This window comes from Apus apus, chromosome 17, assembly GCF_020740795.1.
Source record: "Apus apus isolate bApuApu2 chromosome 17, bApuApu2.pri.cur, whole genome shotgun sequence".
Taxonomy (NCBI): Eukaryota; Metazoa; Chordata; class Aves; order Apodiformes; family Apodidae; genus Apus; species Apus apus.
The window spans coordinates 4,158,340-4,176,302 of NC_067298.1; the positions used below are offsets into that span (position 1 = coordinate 4,158,340).

General features: G+C 44.5%; 1 protein-coding gene across 9 annotated transcripts in view; it reads left to right on the plus strand.

The window, feature by feature from the left end:
- Nucleotides 1–17,262, plus strand: part of LOC127391619 (uncharacterized) — a 95,746-nt gene extending 78,484 nt beyond the window's left edge. For 2 of the 9 annotated variants that reach the window (XM_051634559.1, XM_051634558.1), the window contains exons 2-7: nt 10,769–10,932; nt 12,314–12,619; nt 14,110–14,256; nt 14,831–14,953; nt 15,897–15,929; nt 16,801–17,262. In XM_051634559.1, the coding sequence (XP_051490519.1) occupies nt 10,869–10,932; nt 12,314–12,619; nt 14,110–14,256; nt 14,831–14,953; nt 15,897–15,929; nt 16,801–16,853 (726 nt within the window). In that variant the 5' untranslated portion in view covers nt 10,769–10,868 and the 3' untranslated portion in view covers nt 16,854–17,262. Of the gene's footprint in view, nt 1–3,768; nt 3,912–6,358; nt 6,638–8,079; nt 8,188–10,768; nt 10,933–12,313; nt 12,620–14,109; nt 14,257–14,830; nt 14,954–15,896; nt 15,930–16,642; nt 16,770–16,800 lie in introns of those variants that run through there. The other 7 variants (XR_007891091.1, XM_051634556.1, XM_051634560.1 and 4 more) reach the window with 7 other exon arrangements.
- The last annotated feature ends 701 nt before the right edge of the window (nt 17,263–17,963 follow it).

Genomic DNA, 17,963 nt, shown 5'->3' on the forward strand with positions numbered 1-17,963 from the left:
AACGTTTTTGGGCTTCCCTCTGAATCTCAGAGGTGTTTGTGCTTTTACAGGGAGTAAACCAGAATAGGGGGAGGGTAGGAAGCTCCAGATCATATTGTGTGGCCACCTAGGATGTGCTGTTTTGTGGTCTTGGCTTTTAATCTTGCAGGCTTGTCACAGTGCATACTGGCTTCTGGGACCATGTTCATATTTTGACCCTACAAATTTCCCCCCATGGTTGAATAAATGTTCCCGAGGGGATTTGTAGCTGGTTCTTTCCATCCTCTGTTCTGGCCAAAGAGGGCAGAAGCAAAACAGGCAGCAGGGCTGGTGTTGCCAAGCCTGGAGTGGGACAGACATGCTCTTTGTCTGCTGGAAGACAGATAGGAAAAGCTTGACAGAAGCATAAAGCTGGTTTTGCTCTGCTTGAGCATTTCCCCTCACAAGAAGGGAAATCCCATTGTGCTGAATTTGCTTGGCCTTTGGCAGGGCTGGCTGCAGACAAGCAGTGATTTTTAGTTGGCAAAAGGTGAACAAATCCTCTTGTGCCGGCGTTGAAAGGATCACACCACTGTTCTCTCAGACCTGTAAATCTGGTGGTGAGATCCTGTGGATACCAGCTGAGGTGGTTTAAAAACAATAATTAACCAGATAAATCTGAAGTTGGGGTGTCAGTCATTAGGAGCTGCCTTCTCCTGTGGTCCTCCTGTCTCATGCTGTATAAGCCTCTGTTTTGGGAAAGTGAAACAATTTGCTTACTCCTTAAATGAGAATCTCTTTCTTCCACAGACTGTTGGTGCCTTGCGCTGAAAGTACTTCCAGTTACTGTCCAAAATCCAGGGGTCCAACTTTGTCAGAGAGCAAAAAATGATCTTCAAGTTGCTTAAAGGGCATGAAGACCCCCTAAATATACCTATGGTTTTGGACAAGACGGTCAAGGAAATACCAAATTTCTTCTAAAATTACTTGGAAGTTGTGTGTCTCCCTTTCCAGGCTGCTTGGAGGATACAGTTTAGAAAGTCTTTCAGGCAATTAGCTAATGTGAGACAAGGTGTATAATGTTGTTAATAATGAAGTCAGAGTGCTGGCACAAAAAGCATTCAATAGAAAAATCGATATTTCAGCCAAGGAGGTGTTTTACAGCTCACTGTATATCTCAATATGCCACTGGATTATTGAAGATGTTAACCCAAGGCTTTCTGGGGTGGGGGAGGAGGGCAAGGGGAGAAATAATGCATTAAAAGCTTACAATTTGTGTCAGCAGCAGGGTAGATGTCTGCGGATCATGTACTAAGATGTTACCTTAAGGAAGCCTTAGGCAAGGGTGAGATGTTCATTAGTGTCAGAAGCCCAAGGTCCTGCATCTGCCACACAGCAGGGATTCTTGGTTGGAGGGAGCAGGGGGAGGCTGTGTGCTTTGTGTATCCATGGGATGCTGCTGGCTGCCATCAACCAGCTGGAATCTTTCAGCCTCCACTTGCAGAAGGTGCAGTTTCTTCCACCTGCCTTCTGGGTCATGCACCATTTCTGGTGCCTCAGTGAAGCAATCTTTTGACCCGAAGCAGGGGGGAAGAAAGTGGGTAGAACAGCCTGAGTTGAAGCATGTAGGAATTTTGGAAAGAAGGCAACAGCCTGGACTAAAGCTGAGTGGGTGAAGGAGAGGAAGTAGATGTAAGAATGTAATGAAGAGAGATGTTAATTCAACTTTGTGCATGGAGTTACTGCATGGGGTTGCAAACAGGGCCTGTGACTGCCAGAAAAAAACAGGGTAGTTGTTTGAGTTGTTTGTTTTGTTGTGGGTCTGTTTGTTTTGGGGTTTTTTGTTTATTTTTGGCTTGGTTTTGGTTTGTTGTGGGGTTTGTTTGTTTGTTTTTTAAGAGGGAATGGCTCCAATTTAATGCCCTGAGCCTGGAATGTGAGAGCATGGTGGTAGAGAAATTTGCACAATTTGCAAACAGTCAACTTGTCTGGACCTTTTGGTCATGGGATGAAAATAAGGATGAAATACAAACAGAGGCTTGAGCAAAAGAGTGGACTGTGGACTAGGTGAAGACATTGCTCTTTTGAGAGGCAGCCAAAGCTTTTAGTAGTGTGGAGCTGGCACTGCTGCCTGTGGCCAGCTGCTGGTCACCCCGCACCCCACATGGCAATGGTGAGGTCATTGCATGTGCCAGCAGGAATTGGCCGAGTCAAGGAAAGGAGCTTATGGTTCTCTGGAGCTATCTGGGCTCATAGGGAAGAGTGAAAGGAGTGGAGTGAGCTAGTCTTAAGATCACTTTCCCGTTGTAACTTTGTACTGCACTTGGTGATAGTTAAAACTATCTTTGATAGTTTGATTTGTCTCCTTTCCCCCCAAAAAAAAGAAAAAAGGCAGCAGGTTTTACCTCATCGTACCCTGTCACCAGTACCAAGAGATAAGAGACTGGTGGCTTTTATAGCAGCATATCTTACTGCTTTTCTGATCAAAGCCTACTGTGTATATTCAATTTTGTAAGGCAACTTTACCAGAAAAAGCTTTACCTTCCCTTGTGTTCACAGCTCTGTGGTGCCTGAATGGGGAATTCCTGAGCAATTAAGATCACTTTTATGGCACTACATAGATTGTCATAAATCGCTTATGTTTCAGCCATAAATTACATCATATGCTGTTTTCTTAATGTACCAGATAAGCAGGGAAGTCCCTTGCAAACACGAAAGTGAAGGTTTCATAAGCAAGTGAGATTTGGAAACCGAAATCAGTGGTGAAACATACTGAGAGCAATGATGTCATGGGACCGTGGCTGTTAGGGCTGAGACCTGGGGTCTATCCATCATTCTTTTAATCTCCAAGAACAGGGAATAAGATATATATAAAGCTACTAGTTCTCTGGAGCAAAAAGGAGTAGAAGACCAAAACACAAGCCAGGAGGAGATGGTTGGTGACCTGCTGCACCACATAGATGTGCACAAATCCATGGGGCCAGGTGGCATGCACCCTGGAGTGCTGGAAGAGCTGGCCAAGCCACTTTCCATCATTTATCAGCAGTCCTGGCTGGTCTTGAAGCATAAGGGGATTGATTCAGTTTGGAAGCAGGGAGCTGCTCCTTCCCTTGCTCTGGCTGTTCTTTCAGACTGCTTGCAACCTGGAAACAACAGGTGATATCCCAAAGAATGAGGGTAGGTGTGGATTCCTGGGGGGGAAAAGGGCCATTGTCTTCTAGTGGAACTGCTGTGTGTGGCAGTAGCAGCAGTTCAGACTCAGGTTACAAGGGGCTTTTCCCCCTTATTTGCATGTCAGAGTAGTTGAGTACCATGGACTCAACATGTGTAAAATGTGTAAACATTGTGGGGGCTGCTTTTAGTTTCTTTGTTGTCTTGAACGTTGCCCTGTCAGACTTGTTTTCCTGCTCTAATGTCAAGTCATTTTTCAGTGAGGACTTGAAGTGGTTTCAGGTGGCAGGAAAGGTTGCAGTGTGTGATGGGTCACCTTGGGCTGAGCTGAGCAGCAACCTGTCAGCAGCAGCCAGTGAGACATCTCCTGCCAGGGGTCTTCAGTGAACACCCACCATACCCTGTAATACGTGCACATGTGATCCCACTCAGGGTAAATTCTGGAGCCTTTGCCATATAGACATGTTCTGATTATGGATTGAGGTGAGAACTGTTCCCTGGTTCTGAGATGAGGCTCCCCATGTCTCTTTATCTGCTGAGAGGTGCTGTTTACCCTTCAGAACCACGTGGTTCTTTCATCTCAGCCACCTACACTGACCCAGCAGTTGGTTTTGGCTCTCACTTCCCAGACCAGCTCTATGGGGCTCTCCTGCACTGTCTATTCTGCCACCTACCCTGAACTTCAATCACATCACTTCTTTGACTTCCTCTGGGATTTTGAGACAAATACTGATTTGCCACAGGCAAAATCTCAGCTTCCACGACCAACTATATGACAGCAGGTGGGTATTGTTTGTGCACTAAAAGCTCTTTCTCAGTACTGGCTGTGCATCCTATGGTGCATAATTTCATCAATTCCACAGTTTTATAGCCCTGCAGATCTTTTACCCCAATTTGATTTCTAGTAGCCCCATCTAGCTCTGCCATGCAGAGCAACATCTTGAGCTGCTGGTGGATGAGCAGCACTGCCACCCAGCACCCAGAGACTCAGACTGCTGGGCAAGGACATGTGGAAGCCGTGTTACACAACTGGTGTTTCATGCTCTTCTCTGAGCAACGTGTTTAAGGAGAAATGTGATGCCCTTGCAGAAACGAAAGAAGAAAGATTTCCTTTTCTAGGAAGCTAAGGAGGAGCTAAATTCCTCCTAAGCTGAGCTGGGTAGCTAAAGGAGGCTAAAGCAGCTGGGCTGGAACTGGGTTATTGTAGCTGTACTGGTACACTGATTGTTTCAGCAACTCCCTGGTAGTTTGTTATCACTCACTGTTTCTGGAGAGCTGCTGGCCTAACCTATGGCTCTTTTATTTTTCCTCTACTGAGCATGGTATGAGCTGCTCAGAAGGGCCAGAAAAGTCTTCATTCTTTTTCCTAGTGCTTTCTGACAACTTCAACACACTCATGGGTATCAGAACCAAGCGTTCATCTAAGAAAGATTTCTTTCTGAGCAGGCAGTCATGCCCAACATGATTTCTCATGCCACTGAAAGACCTTAATTCTGCCTGGAAAATGAACTCTTTCAGAATGGTTGATTAATGTTTTGGGTTTTTTTCTGGTGCTCTCTTATTCTGTATTTATCTGAACCAGACAGGCAGCTACTAGTGCAGAGGGATGCACAAATTTAGGACCCTCAACAAAGGTCAAGGAATGCAGAACGCTCTTGTCTCTTGGTGTCATTCAGATTTGCTTCTCATCTTAACTTTGTGGAGTACTTGTCACTTTGTTGATTGATTCACACAGTTGCATTAAAAAAATCTTTGTTTATTGGTTGGTTACGTCTCCAAAGGCTTGTTTCAGTATTATTCTGGATAAAGCTTCTTGGGTCTTTCTGCTGCCTTGGAGAATTTTGTTTTGCTGACTGGGATTGCATGACTGAAAGATGTTGGATGGATGGTGCCCGAGTGTATCCATCTTCTTCCCTCCTTTTCTCCTGTCTGTGATACAGTTCCTCAGAAGACTGAATGTAAACTTGAATAGAAAATTGTTTGAAGCCTACAAGGGTAGAACAACTGTATCCCTTCCTGGAGTTAACCGTGGAGGACAATTGTCCTCTTTCTCCTTATTTCTCTTCAGAAAGAGTTTTGCAGCAAAGGTGTTGAAATTAGTAATTTCATTCATAGAGCATATTTCCCCATCTTCTTGGGAGTCCTGCTGTGAGCATAGAGATGTCTTCCAGCATTGCAAAAACACAAACCAAAAATCTCACCACAAATCAGAAGACAGGCAACAAATGGCCGTGGCTAGCTTCAGACAATTTGGTTTGTGTTTTTTTGTTTGTTTGTTTTGTGGGGGTTTTTTTGTGGGTTTTTTGTGTGTGTGGTTTGTTTTGTTTTTGTTTTGTTTGTTTGTAGTTTTTTGTTTGTTTGTTTTGGGTTTTTTTTTTATTCTTTTAGTATCTGTGAATTTCACAGTCTGTACTGCTTGTGAACACCATAAACACTGGTATTTAATAGAAGCTCACTGCTAACCAGCCTGTGCTGAGAGCCAGAGTAGCAGACTTGAATGAAAGAATTGCAGTCCTGGGAGCTACTGAGGGAATGGCTGCATTCCCTTGTGTTTCGTTCCTGGAAACTGATGCCTACGCCTCTTGACTTGCTGATGTCAATATTCACCTGCTTCAGGGATCTAGAAGCCTCCCACCAGCCCTGTGAGTCCCTGCAGAGAAGATAAACAGAAGGACAGCAGACCAGAGAGTGGGTGAAATATTGCAGAGCAGGTCCTTGAAGCCTTCGTTCCATGGTCTAAGTTAAGAAATAACATTTTCTCTATTAAAGAATAGGTGTAAAAGTGGTCCACGGAAAAATGACAATCACAAGGTGCTTTCCCAAGCTCAGCGAGCATAATTATACCCGAGTTGCAAAGACTCTGGGAACTAGAGAGGTTTCTTTGATTTACTGAGGGCTGCGCACACTCTCTGCCCTCCCTCTGGGCCCGACTGCTCATGCCAGGTTCTAGGATGGGCACAGGTTCAGTCAAACAGCAGAAGTGCTGCTGAAGCATGAGTCTTTTGGCAGGGGGTCTTCCAAAACTGCTCCCTGCCAGGGAGCAGGCTGAGCTCTGCAGCCCCTCCTGTGCCAGGACCCTCACCTGGCAAGTCAGTAGCAGTGCCAGGAGCAGATCCCCCGTCCCTTCCATTCCCATCACTGCAGCAATACCCAGAGAGACAGTTACTACCCAGGTACCCATAGCAGGTTGCTGGGAGGTTTTCCAGAGGGTGTGGCTTTTTCCCAGGCTTTACAGCTGCAGTATCCCATGCAGCAGCTGGACCTACCTTGTCTGCTCTGCTCAGTCACGCTGCTGCCCTTCGCTCCCTTAGGAAGTGAAAGTGAAAATCCAGTTGCTTTTTTAAGGAGGGAGAAGCCAGTGAAGTGCCTTTTTCTCTGGGATCCAAGTGGCTTCTGCATCGACTGGGGAGGGCTCTGGAAGAGGAGCTGAATGGACTGGGAACTGGAAGGGCTGCACATGGAGAAGAGAAGAGCACAAAGGCTTCCTCAGACCCATAAAGCTTTTGAGGTACTCACAATATCTTCTTTAAAGGGTCCTGACTTGCAGCCAGTCTTTTCTCTTACAAATTATAGCTGTTTCCTCTTTTTAAGTAGATATTTAGAAACGGGCACTAAAGAGGCTGTGGCAGAGGGGAGACACCGAGTGTGTTTCATGTTTTCTCCAAAAGGAAGAATGTGCATTACTTGTGTAATAAATTAAAAAGCTTTGCTTTTTGCAGTCCTGACTGCCAACTTTCATGCAGCTCTGCAATGCTTACATGTTGCTTGGGGGAATCCAAACACCCAACAGCTTCATTCAATGCTGCACTTACATCTAATGACTGAATGTTCTAAGTAAGAGAACAAATCTATTAGAGCATTTTTGATCTGTATGTAATTACCAAATGGTTTCACCCACATCCAATTAACCTTTTCTCATAGCTCCTCAGCATATTTTGCTAATACCCCCTTGTCCAAAGTAGCCATCCTGTCATATTTGCAGATAAAGGATAACGTGTCAGGAGGGTTGCAGCAGAAATGTTTGCAACTCTCCTTTGCAATGAGAAGCTGTTTCCTAAGCAGGAGCTGGTTGTGCATTGTTTTCCCTGTGGTTACTCTGGATCCTGGTGGCTCTGGGTTCAGAGCAGAACAGGAAACCAAAACAGAAAGTGTCAGTATGTAAGGATATCTGTTAGTATTTTAAATATAATATATTTAATTATAATAGTATTATTTTAAAATAAAATTAAACCAGTGAACCAGTTCATTCTACTTGCCTTAATGTGCTGCAAGCAGAAAACAAAATGTTAGTAGTGTTTTCTAATAGTTACTGTGGGAAAATGTTTTAAGAGCAGCTACTGGAAAGTTGTGTAGTTCATGCTCAGGATTTTTGCAGAGATTTCTCAGCTCAAAGCACAGTGTCCTGCTGGTTGATTTCTGCTCTGACTTCTTGGAACTGTAGAAACAAACAGCACTCACAGCCTTGCTCTGGAAATAGCTTTTATCTGTGATTTTGTTTGTGGTGGTTTTTTAATGCCAGAAGCTTGTGGAGATTAGTATTCACCAGAACAAAATGAAACCAATACTGAAAGTAATATAAAAATTAACTCATGTCAATTAATTTCCTTTTCCAAGAAAGAATTTAGAATGGAAAATAAAATCTGTAGGATCTTCTCAAGTTCTTTGGTTTTTATTTTGTTGCTTCTTTACTTCCTTCACGTCATTATTTTCTTCAAACTGTTTGAAACTTAAGTCCATGGGCTGCTGAGGGTACCAGATCAACTTTTTCTGAAAATGTACTGCTTTGTTCCACGCAGACTCTTCTGCCTGACCATGCAAGCCATATACTGAAAGGCTCATGCCCTGCAGGGTGGTTGGCTGGAAGAGGGAGAAGGGGGCAGGGAAATGTAGTGTTTGCAGTTGGAGGGTCATGCTGGAGCCCTGGGTTGGAGAGCAGCTGCCCTGCTCTGCCACCTCCTATGGCAGGAAGTTTGGGTGACCCCAGCTACAGCTCTGCCCTTGTCACCAAAGGGTCCCCACTGAAGTGGCAGCCTCAGCTGAGCTGTGCAGCAGGCAAAGGTGGGTGAGTCTAAGGACACACACTGGAAAGGCAGTCACTGGTTTGACTTGTGCTGGGGTAGGAAAAGGCAAGTGTCTAACAATGTTCCAGGTCCTTCCTCTAGTGGAAAGGATACTGTGAAGTTAATGACTGACTTGTCCTGCTGGAGTTGTTTGTTTTGTTGTGTTTGCTACGAGGTTACAAGAGAAGGAAAAGGAGGAGAGTTTCAGGTAGCAATTTTTACTCAAATAGATCCTTTCAAAAACAAAACCAAATTGCCTTGTTAGGGCTTTACAACTTTCAGTTTCTGGTTAAACCCTGTTCCTCCTGCCAGTGTTCTCAAGTTGGCTTGTTCATGGGGTGAGGTCTGACCTGGGGAAAAACTCATCAGCTGGGTGTGAATGACCAGTGTTTACTGAAGGAGCTCCAGTTCCTCATGGTTGCTACTTTACTCATCTAGTGCTTGCAGCTGATCCCCTTTTAGGGTCTTGCATTGCTTTCTTACAGCTGTGTAGACAACTTGATTAGCTCTTAAAAGTGAAGGTTTGTATTGCCTTGAAAGGAAAGGCAAGCAGGTAAACACCTGGGTCAAAAATATTTTCTATCCATGTGGCATGTTTCATTTTAGATTTGAGGGCTCTATTGTTAAAGTAAATTTAAAACTGATGGCAGGAGGTGGCCAAGGTAGCTGAAGACTCAGAAACCTGCCAAAAAGGATTTTAAGACAGACCAGGGGGAGATTTGATGGACAGTGTTCTGGCTCTTGAAAATGAAGAGAGGGGGAGTAGGAAGGAATGTCACCAGAGAGAAGAGGGAGGGAGATGTCCTTTCAACAGAATGAGAAGAGGGACAAGGATAAGGCAAGAAGAGCAGACGCAATAAATGAGGACAGAAAGTACAGGACTCAGGCTGAAAACCACTGGAGGAAAAAAAGAAGTTATTGTCCTTAACCTCTGGGCAAATAATCCAGCCAGATGTGCTGCAGCTGGTGTGAGAGGGCTGCATCAGGCTGCCTAACGTGCTCCAAGGAGGCCAAGGGAATATAATACTTTGGAAGTATTTAAAAGATACGTAGGCGTAGCCCTTAGGGACATGGTTTAGTGGTGAACTTGACAGTGTGAGGTTAACAGCTGGACTTTATGATCTTGATTCAATGATTTTAAGGTTGATGACAATCCCTTGGTGCCCTGCTTGCCTTTGGGGGGGAGGGGACAGGGATTGTTAACTGATGCTCTGCAAAGCAGGATAAAGTGAGGGATGTGTGAGCTGCTTGATCTGCTTTTGAAAAGCTCCATCCTAAATCAAAAAGATAGAAACTGGTTTTAGATGTATGGAAAGAGGATGAGAAAAGGTGCTGAGCTCTTCAGATGCTCTGAGGGTTCTTAATCCTTGGTGGGAGAAGAAGAAATCCTTGCAAGGTTGTACATGTAAAGAGCTTAAGATGGAAGGATTTGTCCCTAGTGTGGTTTGAAGTGGAAGTGGATGGATCACAGCTTTGTGGGTGCATGTGGAGCAGCTCTGGGACCTTGGCTTAGTTCGTCTCCTGGGCTTGGGCCCTGCATGGGGGTGTTGGGAGCTTCAGGCACTGCAGACAGGCTCCAGGTTTCATTCTACAGTCTCAGATTGTATCCTCCACCTGTCTGCAGCTGGAAAGGGCTTGTCCAGCACTTGTGTCCTCTTGCCTGTTCCTGGGAACTGGGGTGGGACTCTCAGCAGTTTCAGGCTAGCACAGATCCCAAGAGATAAGCAATGATTAGCATGTGCCATTAGGAATTAATGCATACATATTTGGAAATTTCCACAAGCTGCTTCTTTGGCAGTCACAAAACCAAAAAAGGTTTTCAGGACTGCTCCTAATAAAAGCTCCTGGAAGCAAAGCAAGTTGTGTGTTCTCAGGAGCTGGGCTAATGAGGGAATTTACGGGAAATTTCCAGATTTTTTCTTTACTCTTTTGGCAAGTGAAACTTGTGTTTTACTAGAACACATTTCACACATTCATGGCAGTTTCATCAAAATGATTAAGGATGAATTTCTGACTACACCCAAGACACTTTTTTTAAAAAAAGAAAGACACGTTTTTGTTTGTTTGTTTAATTTGCACAGATATTTCCTGTCAGGTCTTCTAAATTAAAAATAAAATTCAATTTTACAATAAATATTTAATCTTAGGGTGAGCAAAATACTCAGCATGAAACATCTTCCTTTTCTAACTTTTTGTGTGTTTTGGAAGTGATAACAAGTCAAGATACTGTATGACATGTACTACTGAGTGTTGTGCATTGCCTTGCATTGCCTTGAGGAGCCTGGAGGACCTGGGCATGGAGCCTCCTGCCCAGCAGGCTCAGGAGGGATTTCCCCTTCCCTGCAGAAAGACCATGTGCCTTCTACTACCATGATTAACCCAGAGGTGCAGGTCTGGCCTTTGCAGAAGCCCTTGCAGAGAGCAGTTGCAGCTGAGCAGCGTGGATGTTTCTTTGCCTCTGCTCCAGCTGTCTTGGCTGGAGGAAGCTTCATGCATTTGGCCTGGATGTGGTTTTCTTTTTGTCTGGAGAAAGGTAAGAAAGATAATGGATGCTAAACACCATTTTAATGTCAAAACAGGGAGATGACTGAGAGAGGAGCCTGGTGAGCCTGCCCTGGGATTGTGGAGGATCTGAGAGAACATCAAGCACTGCTGGAGCTGAGCACCCAGGACAGCCTGATGGACTCTTCCCACTTCAGCTCGTTCTGTTTCCTGCTTCTGACCGTTGCAGCTCCCTGTCCAAGTGAGTCTCCTTGTTTGAATTAATCGGTTTTCACTGCATGTGAGCAGCTAAGGACTTCTAACCTGTTATTAGAAAGCTTAGTTGTGTCCAGTTAAAACTACGATCACGAAACCGCTGAGGTTTTGTGAAAAGAAATTAAGAAGGCAAAAGTTGATTCATTTGACCTGTCATGATCTCCTGTCTTGGGAAGGGTGACTTTTTGGAGCTGTCTGAAGCCAGGTGAAGTGTGTCCTCTCTCAAGGGACAGGCTCTGACCAGGGCAGTCTGAATGAGTAAAACCCCTTTGCTAGTTCTTAGGACCCAGCCCTTCAGCCAGGTGCTGGTGCAGCTGGGCTGTGAAGCTGTTGCCTGCAGGAATACTGAGCTGACTCAGTGGCTGTGCCCTGGGACACTGCAGTCAGCTCCATGGAGTCTGGCAACTCAGCTGTAAACCTCATGTGTCCTAGGATCCAGATATCTGCTGGAGATACACCTGATGGAGTTGTGCTGAGGGGTTTTGGAAGGAAAGAAAATCCGAGAATTACAGAATGGTTTGGGTTGGAGGGAACTTAAAGATCATCTAGTTCCAACCCCCCTGCATGGGCAGAGACACCTCCCACTACACCAGGTTGCTTCAAGGCCTTGGATGCTTCTAGGGCTGGGGCAGCCACAGTTTCTTGGTGCACTCGGGGTCAGTGTCTCACCACCCTCACAGCAAAGAATTTCTTCCCATATTTCATCTAAATTTAACTCCTTTCCCTTGAAACTCTTCCTCTTCATCCTATCACTCTCTGCTTTTGTCCCACATTCCTCCCCATTTTCCTGGGGCCCCTTCAAGCACTGGAAGGTGCTCTAAGGTCTCCCTGGAGCCTTCTCTTCTTCAGGTGGAACAATCCCAACTCTCTCAGCCTGTCTCCAGAGCAGCTCCAGCCTTTGGATCATTTCTGTGGCCTCTTCTGGACTCACTCCCAACAGCTCCGTGTCCTTCCTGTGTTGGGGACCACAGAACTAGACACAGCTCTGCAGGGCAGGGTCTCAGGGGAGCGGAGCAGAGAGGGGGAATCACCGCCCTTGACTTGCTGGTCATGCTTCCTGTGAGGCTGCATCTAAGCTCATCTGGACAGAGGACCTTGTAGCTCAACAACAGGAATGTCTTTCAACTCACTTCCCAAGCTGCCAGCTTCCTAGTTAAAACCCCAGAGGCAGCAGTGAGGGAAATATGTTGTATTTCTACCTCAAAATCGTTTAGGGGGCTGGGCCCAGTACCACATAAAAATTGCCCATTAGCAGACAACGTTTCCTAATCCATGACTGGGTTTGTCCACCAAAACTCATCCTGTTGCCTAACACAAACATTTTGGGGAGAAAACTAATTTTTTTCTTCTTTTTTTTTCTCATTTAGATATTGCCATGCCCAGTGCCATCCCTGCCAAAGGGACACCAGACTCCTCTTCTGGCAGAACAATTGTGACAGTCTACAGCTGTAAGAGTGATGTATGCAATTCATCCAACTATGAAGACTGTGAAATAATTGGTGAAAGCCAAAATGAGGCATTTTCAAATGAAAGAATTGAGCTGGTGACCAGAAAAAGAGACATCATTGTGTGCTTCAGGCAAAACAATGTTTCTCTTGAAGGGGTTTATGTCATCTTCTGGTACAAAGTAGCTGTGGGAGTAGGAGACTCATGTGGCATCCTGAGTTCTGCAGGTATGTTCTACTGGGGCCCTGGCTGTCAACATATTTCTGGTTATGAAACTAAACTGTTACATATTTGGGTAGTTAGTGAGGTTAATGAGTAAACTAACTTGTCAAAACGAGTTTCTTCTGTGAAAAAAGTCATGAAGCCATTTACAAAAACAAAATTGTCTCAGGTCAAACACTGCTTCACACTGCACTAGTAGAGGTTCAGAGAAATTCATGTTACTCTGATATAAAAAGATACTTTCTTGGGGCTTTTTGGCAACATCAATTCTCTTGGTCAAAATCTGTGCCAGTTTGCAGTGTATGAACCATATCTACTTCAGTCAGAACATGCTGAATTCTAGCCATAGCCTAAAAAGCCATTGTGTGCTGCTCTTTTCTAATATTCAGTAAAGAACCAGGAGGTTATCCTTCCAGCTTTCTCATAAAGCTGTCAAATTCAGGGATAAAAATGCCAATCAGCATGTGTAGGAACCATGTTGGCTCCAAGAGGACAAAACCTCATCGTGGATCAGGTCGCTCGGGTGCAATTTAGTTGGGCTTGATTCAAGTCAATGATATTTCACCAGTTAACACACAGCTGAATATGTGTGCTTGACTTTGCCCTCCTAGTTGTGGATGATTCTCTGAAAGTGGCTTTCATCACATCTCCTATTAGACTTGGAGCATCCATTCAAATTTTGGAGCTGACAGACAAGAAAAAATGCTCAACCCACACGTGCTTTTGTGCAATCTGACATTTCCCTGTGTGTTTAATTTCTGAGCCCTGCAAACAATTTCTCTCCTGGATTTATGCTTATCACTGTGAAATATCTACATGCTGTTACCACTGAGTAAAGCTTGGGTGACACTAAAATATCCACAGCAAAAATTGGGAATTGCTGTAGACCTAGATGCCTGCATCCCTTGAGAGGGTAACGGGTGGATGTGCTGAGTGTGGGGATGTGTAGGTAGGAGGGAGTTTTCAAGGTAATGGCCTTTCCATTTCCCACCTCTTAGAAGAGGAATAAGTCCTATAAAAGCCCAGTGGTGTCCAGGCTGGGTGGGAGATGCACTCTGAGGTTTATACAGCTGCTGGTCTTGCTTCTTGTTCTTCTTTGGTTCCCGTGAGTAAATGGAAGGTGCAAAATTTGGTCATAATTATCTCAATAGAATTGCAATGCAAAAAGGTGAGGAATAACTTCTTGCAAATTTATTGGTGTTCTTAATTACCAGTGGAAACTTTTTTTGCCTTCTTCAAATTTGAAGATTGCCTTTATTGGTTCATAGAATAGATAATCAGCATTAGTGAGAAGAAAATATAAATGATGCCTGGCTGGTTTGAACAGTTGGTGGATTAAATATGATTGTAGCAATCTCCAAGTTGTTGTGGTCAATGAAGGATCCACTTTTTAAATCTATTAACCTCTTTGACCTTTGTAACCCTTGATTTAAGATCTTATAAATGATCTGGTTTTTTGTCATTAAATTTTTTTTTTATCTTTCATCTTCCTCAGAAAATATGAGTGATAGCATCACTAGAATTTGCTGCAAAGCAGAGATAGACCCTTCAGTGCTGCACCTCCCTCTGCAGTGCGACCCTGAAATGGCAGGTGAGGAAATCCATGAACCACCAGACAACACCACGGATGAGGGAGAGCCTGGTGAGCCCCTTGACATGTTTGTTTGTCCTTTGCTTTGAGAGTGTTTTGCCCAGACAGCTTGATGTGAACAGAGTTTTCCATGGGGATGTCCTGTGCATTCGTATCTTGAACCCACAGATGCTGTAGCCAGCCAAACTGAGAGCCTTTCCCCAGAACCTGTTTGTGCCAGTCCTGGAAATATATATCCCTAGATAACAGTTCATCTAACTGTAGCTCTGGAGCTGTAGATACAGGGACACTGAGGGAAGGTGGAATGTGACAGGCATGCAACAAGTTTCCAGGAATTCCGCTTTCCAGCAAATTATAAATAAGGAAATGGCACCAAGTTGCAAAACAGGAAATTCCACCTCATCATGAGGAAAAACTTTTTCACCGTGAGGGTGATGGAGCCCTAGGACAGGCTGCCCAGACAGTTTGTGGAGTCTCCTTCTCTGGAGACTTTCCAGACCCGTCTGGACACGTTCCTGTCTGATCTGCCCAGGGTGTTCCTTCTGTAACAGGGGGGTTGGACTTGATCTTCAGAGGTTCCTTCCAAGCCCTGTGATTCTGTGATTTCTTTTCTTCTCCTCTGCAGGTGATCTGCAATTTTTGGTTGGTGAGAAGAGCAGCACTGCTGTCTTGGTGGCAGTGCTGGTCCCTGGGCTCTGTGCAGCAGCACTGGCAGCCTACTGTATTCGCCGGAACCGGAACGGCCGGGGTATGGTCATGTTTCCTGTGGGTAATGGGCCTTACAGGCTGTGCTGGCAGTGGGAAAAGCCTACAGGGTTGTTTTTTTTTTTTTCTGATCTCGTTTCCCTAACATTGTTTGTGGGGTCAGTAAATGATATTCACTGCAAAGGGGAGGCTGGGCCAACAGCTGGTCTGAACTCCACCTCTGCAGTTGGTGCCGTGACACGGTCCCCTCTCAGCTGGTGGTGGTATGAAAAATAAGCACAGAATTTCTTTCCTCTCTGCTCCAGTAATACAGGCAGTGATTGCACTGCTCAGCCTTACCTTCAGGGGATCCAGTTCCTTGGGTAGTGTCAGACTGCACCGTTGCTGTGCAGCTTCCCCTGCAGAGCTTATTCCAGCTCAGGAGACCACTGAATATACTCTAGGTGAATGGTTCCTCCTCACAGCTCTGCCCACTCAAGAGCTAATTTTAACTGAAGAAAGAATATCTTCCTAAATGCATCCAAGGGCGAAGTTTGTTTTGCAAACTAATATGCATGGAAGAGCTGGGATAGGATTTATGGAGTAAACAGGGAGTCATGTGAATGAAATCTGGAAATCTCTGCCTTCCTCTGCATCCCTTTCTGCTCTTCCCTCCCTCACAACAGACACTGCAGTGTTCTTACAAGTGAGACAATATTTAACTACCTCTTCCTTCAGCACTAGTTGTGCTACAGCAGAGGATAGAGCTTGGGGTGCCAATGTGCTGTTGTATGGCAAGGAATCACCTGCCATCCATGGGGAGGATTTGTGGACAAAACACAAGGCCTGCGGGTCTGTTTGAGATAGGTACCAGTGAGTTGCTCAGGAATTTCAGCTAAATATAAATTGGGGAAAAAAACAGTTGCAAGTCTGATAGCTTTAATTCTTCTAAGTAAATCCTTGCTAATGCTGGTACTTTGTACTTTTTTTGCTGTTGTTTTTTCTAGGACCTGTCGTAATACTCTCTCAGACTCTGAATGGTAAGATTTTACTTTTTGGGGTTTAAATATGATGATGAAATCACATTACTGCACGGGCAGGGGGGCAGACTAGATGTGTTTGCTAGGACCATGTTCAGTGGATGCCCATTTCCTCCCTGCATCAACTCTGAGTCAGTAGATTTGAGCCCCTAAATGACTTAGCAGCCATTCCAGAACTCATTTGTTCATCTTTCACACACTTGTACAGACATCCCTTGACCCTGACTTACAGCTTCCCACCTATATCCTGTAGCCAACTTGGCTCCAGAGTTTATGGGACCTTGTGTAATGCCAGAAGGTGAGACACCTCAGTTACTGAACTAGTCCACCCTTTAGAAAAAAATGTTGGTTGTTTCTAAGTGTCAAAGAATTAGATTTCAGAGTCTGAATTTGGTTTAGGTTAACTGGCTGGTTAGAATTTAGTTAAAGCCTAAGATTTTTATTTTTTTTTTTGCTCCCTGCCTAGTGAATAGAGAGAAACAGATGTCTTGAGAAGATGATTCATCTCACCTTAAAATAGTTTTAAGATTAAACAGATGAATTGCCTTGTGAAGATGACTTTTTCGTTCTGGTAGCTCTAAAGGAAGCCAGTGGGAACAAGCTGTTTAAGGCCTGTCCTACAGTCCCAGTAGGGCAAAGGCTGCCGTGACCAGGGCAGGGGCTCAGCAGAGACACCATGAACTCACTGGGCAATGAATCCTTTCACCTTTCAGAGTAAGAGATGGTCCTGCAGCAGAAGGGACAGGGTAGCTTCCCTGAGGTCTTCACACTGCAGATTGCCAAGGCAGAATCCAGGCAACTGGATTAGAATTCTCCCTGAAATCGATCTGTGCCTTTGGTGACCTCAGATCTTTTTCCTTCAATTCTGCAGCTGTTGAAAAAAATCCCAGGACTCCTGACACGAAAACCCTCCCACTTATTTGAAAAACATCTACAAATGCAGCCAAAACTTCATGCTGAGATGGCCATCCCCAGCTATGGAAAGGCTTTTAGGTATTTACTGATGATGTCATTTTGACTGATTTGGTTGTGAAATCTGCTACATCCTGTTCAATGTTACGTTTCTTCAGGAAGCCAAAGAGTCCAGACTGTGCAAGGATTTAGAGACAAAAGGAAAAAAACCCTCTTCTCTTTTTGCAGCACCTCAGCACAATTGCAGTTCTCATTTATTTTTTTTTTTTCCTAGACCAGGAGTGTTGGAAGCTTTCACAAGTAGAGTTTTGACCCCACTGCAGCTATCATGGGTGTTACTTTTGGTTCTGTTATTCTCTGCTGTAAGTCCTTGCTGTGGGTGCCTTTGAGGAAGTACCAAGTGCTCCATTCACAGAGCCAAGCTGTGCTGCTGCAGAGTTCCAGTCAGGTGCACACGATTTTCCGATACCTAGAAAAATACTGTCTTAAAATTGAAGGCCATGGCAGTTATTTTGCATGAGAATGAGAAAAACAAATATTCCTATGTGTACATGTGGAAAAATCTGTGTGTGTGTATAAGCTGTTCAAATGGGTGGCTGGCACTGCGTGGTTTTGGTATAAACTCAGATTTTTAGTTCTTTTGAAACGAGATAAAGGGCTGTTTGAGAACTTGCATTGTATTAACATGAGGGATCCAGGTTTAATGATGTGCAGATTTAATTTCTACTCTTTAACACAAATTGAGGCCACAGAGCTGGGCGTGTTTTGAGAAGAAAGATTACACAGATACCTCTGCCCAGTGATAGGTATTTAGCTGAATTAGTCACAAGGCACGAGTCACACCCTGATCTTTGTGGCTCACTCAAGCACGCTCTCCTTTACATCTCTTCTGGTAATGATTATGTGGCTTGTTGCTGTTCAGAGGCATCAGAGGTTTCACTTTGCCCCTGAGTTGTGGGATGATTTGTGTTTGCCAGTACACCCCAACTCAGGAGAATCTGTTATAAATAACCTTAAAGATCTAGAGGGTTTGTTCAATGTGTTTTGCATTGTTTTGCAATATACAAATATAGGCAAATACTTGTTAATGGAATTTAAAAATTACCAAAGTTACTAAGTGGT